Below are 8,465 nucleotides of genomic sequence, written 5' to 3'. Positions count from 1 at the left end.
AATAAGAGGCTATTTGATTAACTGTGATATAAATCTCCTGAGATATTTTATTTAGAGGCAAGAATTGTCTAATTTCACTTGTGTAAGACATGTGCCTTAAATTATTTTTTAGCATAAAATTCAACAAATTTTGTAATACAGTAGGTTTATTAACAGTTGTGTAAGCAGTAAATCAGTCAACCTAGAACAATAGAAATGCATACACAATGTAAATCATATGTCTTCACATGTTGCCTATATAGCTCTGAGGGGTCCAATTTCAATGTGGTCCCTCCATTGCCCACAAAACAAAGAAAATTGTTTAGGGTTTGGGATTGATACTGGAGGCAAGAGGTTCTAGACTTCCTCTAAGTTCTGTCTAGTTATGTTTGCTCTCTATTAGTATGTAAAGAGGTCTTACTGCTGAGACCAGTTGAATGGTCGCAATTTAGCATGGAGTTAGCACCACACAGTGTTTTTGGGTGGAGTCATCACTGATGAGATATTCCTTAGTAAGGTTCTAGTTAAGGTTAAGATATAATCAGTCGCTCCTTTCTGTCTTCTCTTCCACTAGTCAAGTGTTGGACTTCTTTTTTTCTCTTTAAGGGAGTTGTAACGATCTGGTTTTGAAATATCATGACACTACTTTGAACCAAATAAACAATTCTTGTTTCCGAAGAATGATCATGGGTATTTACTATAGTCCTCAGTGAACAAAATACTGATAAAGTTTAGATGAAACAAATTATTTTTTTAAGATTTTGATGAAATTTATTTATTTTATATTAAATTTATTCATTAATTACATTGTGTTGTATTTCATAGGAACTGGGATTCTCCCCACACTTCCCCACACCCTCCCCCCATGGTGGGTTCCTCCACCTTGTTGCGTAACCATAGTTCAAGTTCAGTTGAGATTCCCTCTTAGCAAGCATATGCCAAGTATACAGTCCAACATCTTATAGTCCAGTCAAGTCCAACTACTTATTGGGGAGACCCTCTCTGGTCTGAGGGCAGAGACAGCAGAGTATCATCCCAATCAATTAAAAGCTCCAACATACCATCAGCAACAATTAACATCGTTATGGAATTAATTGATATAGTATTGAGCAGCCAACGTGTTAAAAATAAATGCGATTTCTTAACCACATTCTGTGACCACCCCATTCACATTTCCATTTAAGTTTATATACTACATATGACATAACCTCCATAACATAACATGTTATGCATAACATCATATCTTCTTAAATTAAGGCAAACATGTGGTATCTAACCCTATGGGATTGGCTCATTTCCCTCAGCATTATGGTTTCCAGTTTGGCCCACTTGGTCACAAAGAACTGCATTTTGTTTTTTTTAATAGCTGAGTAGTATTCCATGGAGTAGATGAACCATAGCTTTCTTATCCAATCCTCTGTTGATGGGCATTTTGGTTGTTTCCATGTTTTTGCAATTACTGATTGTGCTGCTATGAACATAGGAGTGCATGTTGGTTTCTCATAAAACAGGTGTTTTGGATATATTCCTTGGAGTGCTATTGCTGGATCATACGGTATGTCGATTTTGAGTTGTTTGAATGTTCTCCATACTGATTTCCATAGAGGCTGTACCAGCCTGCAGCCCCACCAGCAGTGGAGTAGGGTTCCCTTTTCCCCGCAACCTCGCCAACAAGTGTTGTTGGTGCTTTTATTCATGTGGGCCAGTCTTACTGGCATCAGGTGGTACCTCATTGATGTTTTAATTTGGATTTCCCTTATTGCCAGGGAGCTTGAGCATTTTTTCATATGTTTATTTGCCATTTGGGATTGTTCCTTTGTGAAATGTCTGCTCATTTCCTGCGCCCATTTCTTGAGTGGCTTGTTTATTTTGGTGTTTTGGCTGTTTTGTAATTCTTTGTATACTCTGGAGATTAGCCCTCTATCACCTATGTAGTGCGCAAAGATCTTCTCCCATTCTGTGGGCTGCTTTTTTACTTTGTAGATTATTTCCTTTGCTGTGCAGAAGCTTCTTAGTTTGATGAGGTCCCATTTGTTTATTCTGGTCTTGATTTCTATTGCTTTTGGTGTCCTTCTTAGGAAGTAGGGACCTACCCCTAGATCTTGCAGAGTATTTCCAACATTTTCTTCCGAAAGTTTGAAGGTTTCTGGATATAGGTTTAGATCTTTTATCCATTTAGATTTGATCTTAGTGTATGGTGAGAGATGTGGGTCTTTTTGCTTCTACAGGCTATCAACCAGTTGTCCCAACAGCATTTATTAAACAGACCTTCCCATTTGCCTGGGTTGTCGTTTGTCCTTTTGTCAAAGATTATTTGACTGTATCTGTGTGGGTTCCCTTCTGGTGAAACAAATTATTTTTAAATGTAGTAAGAATAAAAGTTGTGGAAGTTTAATTTTCCCCATCACTTATTTTTTAAGTTGAATAATAAAATAGTCTTATTCATGCATTTGATGACTGGAGTTGTTTGACAAAACTGAGAGGTCAAATAGAAATTAATGGCATTGGCCCTCTCCAGATGCTTAGAGAGTGAGAGAACGCACAGCTGCAATTTATGCTGAGGTCTGAACATTTTGGCTGTTTTGTTGTTTTCTTGGCTGCCTGTTTTTCAATGTGGATGGGAGGCCAGCTGCTGGGATCTAACTGCTCTCCAAGCTACCATCATGCCTTTCTCCCTTTTGCTGAGCCATATCAGGAGAAAAAAAGCTGGATTTTTTTTTCTTTCATCTATGCCACCCAAGACTAGGACAGCTACAATGCAGATGCAGAAAACCAAAGGGGAACAGTTGCAACTTTGTGTTTTATCTTTATCCAATTCTGGATAATTCTGGCTTCAGTGAATGAATCCATGTATGAATAAAGGTTATTCAACAATCTTCCTTTTAGTAAATAGACTGATGCTGTGCTTGGAGATTTTTTTTTGATTATTTATTTTATTATTGGAAAGTCAGATATACAGAGAGGAGGAGATACAAAGAGGAAGATCTTCCATCTGCTGATTCACTCCTCAAGCGGCCACAACATCAGGAACTGCGCCTATCCAAAGCCAGGACCAGGAGCCTCCTCTGGGTCTCCCATGTGGGTGCAGGGCACACAAGCAGAGAGCTGAATGGGAAGCAGGACCGCTGGGACACAAACCAGCACCCAAATTGGATTCTGGCCCATACAAGGCGAAAACTTTAGCCGCTAGGCTAGCATACTGGGCCCAGTGCTTGGAGTTTTTTCAAAATATACTGTTACACACATCAATAATCCTCGGAGTGCTTCAATATCTTATTTTCCGTAAAGCTTATCCATTAGTTGGACCCATGCAAGAATGTATGTGTGTGTGTGTGTGTGTGTGTGTGTTGTATTGAGTAGGTATCGATTTTTCCCCAGAAATAATTCAATGCATTCTGTGTGGTAAGTTAAATTTCAGTTTTTTCTTACTTTGGAAATAATCCAAAAAATTAAAACAAGTGAAGCAAATTCATTTATTACACATTTTTGCCTTCTTAATGAACAATTCAAGTGTGTCCAAATAAGTTTTTCACATGCAACAAATATCCCCTGGAAAACACATAAACCAAATAAAGCATTTGTAATGTGTCTGATTTTTTTTTTTTTTTTGACTCTTAAGAATTCTGACTTAAAATAAATGGACAGTATGGGTAATCCAGGTGACAAATGATCTATGTAGAATGGCCACTTTAATTTTTTAACATTATATTAGGTGATATACAAACCTGTGCCTTATTTATTGTTTAATTGACTTACTGTACAGAAATATACAATCACAATGTGCTTACAATAGTGCTTTTTTATGAGTAGGAAAAAGATACTTAAGTTAAAATGGAAATGAATTTTAATTAAATTCAGAAAACTGTTGCGATTCTGATAACAGCAAGCTAGGTAGGCATGAGATAATTTATTTTATTTTAAACTGTAAGATGCATTGGGAAAGTGACTTATTTCACTTCTGTTCCAACATTTGCTCATAATTTTTTAAGTCTACAGGACATTTTTTAAGTAATATTCATTTAAATAACAGAAAATGTTGAAAACAATGACTAAAGGAGAAGGAAATGATGCATCCGTGGAAGAAGAGCTGTTCACAAGGCAATCCAGACATTTAAAGTTACTTCCTTTTGGAAAGATGGACTTTCTCTATCTTTCCATTAGCATCTTAGCGACTTATTTAAGAAGGAAGGTTTATAGTTCTTTCTTTCCCCCCCCCCCACAAAATTGATTGCTATGCTTCATAAAGGGGAACGGGAAAACTACCACTTCTCACGTTTGATTTAGGAAATGCTCTAATCAAGGAGACTTTGTATCCATTCTGTGAACCTCGTGGCTCTCACATAAACCCCTGGGCGATTAGGCTGGGCACACTGGTATCCAAATGATGTCACACCAACAAGGAACCACCTGTTGTTTTCTTGGCACATTAGCGGTCCTCCTGAATCCCCCTAAAAAGTGAATTGAAAAAGAAAATATTGGATATATGGTTAGTTGTCATAAGCATATAATATTATTGTTGAAAGCAAACTGATTATGAAAATATAATTTAAGGACATCTGTGTAATATCATTCTGGATCATGAACGAGAACTCTGCTCCTCATGCAGAAGAAAGAAAAGGAGACAAGGGAGACATGGTTTATAACTTTTAAAAATAACCTCTGGAAATTAGCAGATATTTTCTCATTAATTGTGTAATTTTAATGGCACTATAAGAACTTCTCTGAAGACAATGAGAAAAAAATGCCGCAACCACAATGTATAATAAAAGCTAATTATATTCTTAACAGAGATGAATTCTTAGTGTCATGAAGGATTTTGAGGAAAAAGCAACTCATCTGAATTTAGAACTCAGATCTAACGCTGATTTTAGATTTCTCAAAACAGTCATATTGGAAAAAATAACATTTCACTTGAAATGGGAAAATCTGTGATACAATCTCAAGTGACAGCACATGTTTTATCTTAGAGTTGAAATGATGAACATATAGAGAATGGAAAATTATCCAGCTATAAAAGGATGAGATCCGTCTATCTGCAACAAAATAAGTGGAACTGGAGCTGATCATGGTAAGTAAAGGAAGTCAGAAACAGAAGTACTTGTTCTCATGTATGAGAGGTAAAAGGATCAACCTTAATCTCAAAGCACACTGTTGATTCTAGAAGCTGTGAGCGGGTGGTATATGAAGAAGGAATTTGGCTAAAAATTAATAGGAGAATTTGGGTGTGGCTACTAATTTTGATAAATATATTTCTGTTAGATTTCTATAGGGACTCTGGGTGCAGTTTTCAATTGTGACAATTGCATTTTAGTATGAACGATGCTATACCAGGAGAATTCAGGTTGGGTATATGGGAAATCCGTTACTTCCAATCTATGCATTTAAAGCTATTCTGAAATATAAACAAAAAGACTCCATCTTTTTTTGCACATAATAAGATAAAGAGGTTCTCAGTTTCACATTTACAAGAAGAAGGCATGTGTGACCAAATACATAATCTACAGAAAAAAGTGAATGTTTTTCTTTTCTTAAATATGTCATATTGGAAAAATATAATAGAGTTAATCAAACAGGTTTTATTTGTGTGATGGTTTTATGTAATAGAGGTAATGACAGTAAAAGCTTAAAGTATCATTTTTTAATGATATTACCTTGGTACATTATTTTCTCATAATAATCATACAAATACTTAAATCATATTCTACTTTTATATTTATGCAAATGTAAAGTTATCTACATTTTGTTTGCAATCACTGGCATTGCACACTATTTCAACCACAGACTGACATCACAAAATAGCCCAAGGGACTTTTTGCCTTCTTGTCTTGGAGGCCTGTAGTTAACGGGGCTAAAGTAATCTCTCGAAGCATCTCTTTTCTCTTAGATACAGGGGAACATAAATTGTGTTGGCAAATCCGCTTACCGGAATGTCCAGTCTGCCCGAAGGTAGGAGCTACAATTTGTGTTTTTGTACCCTAAGCCTTTGATATTAGTTCAGAGATCTGAGCAAAAGACTATGATGGTATTTCAGGAGGTCCCTGTTGTGGCATTGTGGGGAAAGTTGCCACTTGAGGTGCCTGCATCCAAAATGAGCATTGGTTTCAGTCTCAGCTACTCTAATTCCCACCTCCCAACTGAAGTGCTTTGGAAAGCACCTGAGGATACCCCAAGTGTTTTTAGTCCAACACCACATGGGAAACTCAGGGGAAGGGTCCTGGCTTCAGACCACGCAAGTTCTTAGCAGAGGGGCCCTTTAGCGAGAGAACCAGTGAATGGAAGATCTCACTGTCTCTCCCTCTCTTTCTGTAGTTCTGGTTTTCAATTAATTAACTAAAGCTTAAAAAAAAAAGTAGAATATGAGGGTTCTACAAAGAATTCATGCAAAATTCCAGTTGAAAGATAGGTGTTCATTGTGGGGGGAAAAAGGTATTTTGAAATCCATGCACAATTTATAACACATATTTTTCATGAAGTTTTGGAAAAGTTTTTTATGAGTGCATTCCACTTTTTTTTTTGCATCAAAACTATTTTTAATTCATTTTCCAAAAACATTTTAAAATATCCAAGGTTCAAAATACATTATCAATGATTTAGAAATTATTAAAAGCCACCTCTATATTTTGAAAGGAGTCACTTGATTTTTTTTTTAAATAATTAAAATTGGGGCCTAGCACAGTGGCTTAGAGTCTAAAGTCCTCTCCTTGAACACGCAGGGATCCGATATGGGCACCGGTTCCAATCCCGGCAGCTCCACTTCCCATTCAGCTCCCTGCTTGTGGCCTGGGAAAGCAGTCGAGGATGGCCCAGTGCCTTGGGACACTGCACCCACGTGGGAGACCTGGAAGAATGTCCTGGATCCTAGCTTCGGATCGGCAGAGCACTGGGCAGTTGTGGTCACTTGGGGAGTGAATCATCGGACAAAAGTTCTTTCTATCTCTCCTCCTCTCTCTACATATCTGACTTTGCAATGAAAAATAAATCTTTATAAAAAATAATTAAAATTGTGATGGACAAGAAGATCCAGACATGGATGACATGAATAAGCATTTTAATTTTCCCAACATTCACGGAGTCAAGTGCCTTTAGTAAAGGGGCCATGCAGCATGCTAGTCACGTTCTGCTGGACAGGAGTGTCATGCAGGGAGATGTTGGTGTATTTACATAATTTCTGAGGTCCTAATGACTTTGTTTTGGCCTAATATCTCTTTGCCTAAGTTGTCTCATATGTTCAAGAAGTGAGTTATTTCCACACTCTCAGAGATACATAAATACCTGTAAATGTTAATGAATCCCAGAATGTGAAGTACTGACTTCAGAGTTTCCTGTTAGAACTTGCAGTTACTGTATTTACAATAAATCCCCCAATGATCAGCCTCCATTTAAAACAAAGACTCTCAAGCCTTAGTGTCAGAGCCATGTGAAGGACATGATAAAGCAAACACTGCTGATCCCATCTTCAAAGAATTTCTCAGAAAGTGTTTCAAGGGATCAGAGAATTTGTATGTGTAACAAGTTTTCAGAGTTGCTGGTGATATGGACTGGAAGTCTTGTTTGAAAAACAAGTTGACACATACAACTCTGAGCTATGAATGTCATTACCTTTTACAAGGAAAGAGACATTCTTTAGTCATTCATGTTGTTGATATTTCAAGACAACTGCCACGAAATGCAGGCTTTTGAAAAGACAGATACTAAAGAACTTGGGAGTGACTAAGGCAAAGTCTGACATTTTGTGACACTTTAATATTGAGAAAAAGTTTCAAAGACTTTATTTAAGTAATGTATGAATAATATATGTTCACAATTTTAATAATGCAATTTTTAATGAGTTAATCCTTATATAAAAAGAGAGTATTGTTGGTCAAAGAAAATTTTGTGATGACCTAAAGTATTGTTTACTAATTACAATGACATTATGGTATACAAGAAAATGCTTTATATGAACACTTTCTTTCTTGCTGATGAATAAAATAGTTGGTGTCCATAGGAATTAAAGCCAATTATAATATTTCAGAGATCTGGCATTAGTTATTGCCCTAATGTAACTCTAATAGCAACAGCTTTAGCTGCCATATATTTTCATGCTCTACAAGATGTGTACCACAAAATTCCCATTAACTGTAGCTGAAGCTGCATAGCTGATGTTCCTCTTGTAAAATAATCTCAGAGATCCCCTTTAAGTGGCCACGTATCTTATGTTTAGTACACTTTTTAGCTTAAAAGGGAAATATAAGATGTAGAGGTAAATTTTAAGCAAGAAAGTTACTCAATATGTCTTAAATTTGCAAGTATCCATTAAAGGTAATGACTGTAATGCTAGATTGGAAGTCTAATATGACTAGAGACATTAGTTTAAATAAAGCATACACAGACAAATAAGCATACTGTGTAAAAAATTCTTGTCAGATTATTATGATCTTATTAATTTATGAAACAGATTGTTACATTTTTCTCATAATAAATTATTTTCAGATAGTATGAACTGC

The 8,465-nt window shown here is 36.3% G+C and overlaps 1 protein-coding gene across 1 annotated transcript in view; it reads right to left on the bottom strand.

Annotated features, from left to right (window-relative positions):
* Window positions 1-4,271: 4,271 nt before the first annotated feature.
* The window catches only part of TMPRSS15 (transmembrane serine protease 15), a 108,181-nt gene continuing 103,987 nt past the window's right edge, over window positions 4,272-8,465 (bottom strand). Inside the window, exon 25 of the mRNA XM_058661325.1 lies at window positions 4,272-4,427. Within this exon, the coding sequence (XP_058517308.1) occupies window positions 4,272-4,427 (156 nt within the window). The remainder of the gene's footprint in view (window positions 4,428-8,465) is intronic.

This window comes from Ochotona princeps, chromosome 3 (assembly GCF_030435755.1).
Source record: "Ochotona princeps isolate mOchPri1 chromosome 3, mOchPri1.hap1, whole genome shotgun sequence".
Classification (NCBI taxonomy): Eukaryota; Metazoa; Chordata; class Mammalia; order Lagomorpha; family Ochotonidae; genus Ochotona; species Ochotona princeps.
The sequence above is the reverse complement of the archived record's forward strand: the minus strand, read 5'-3'. Positions and strand labels throughout refer to the sequence as shown.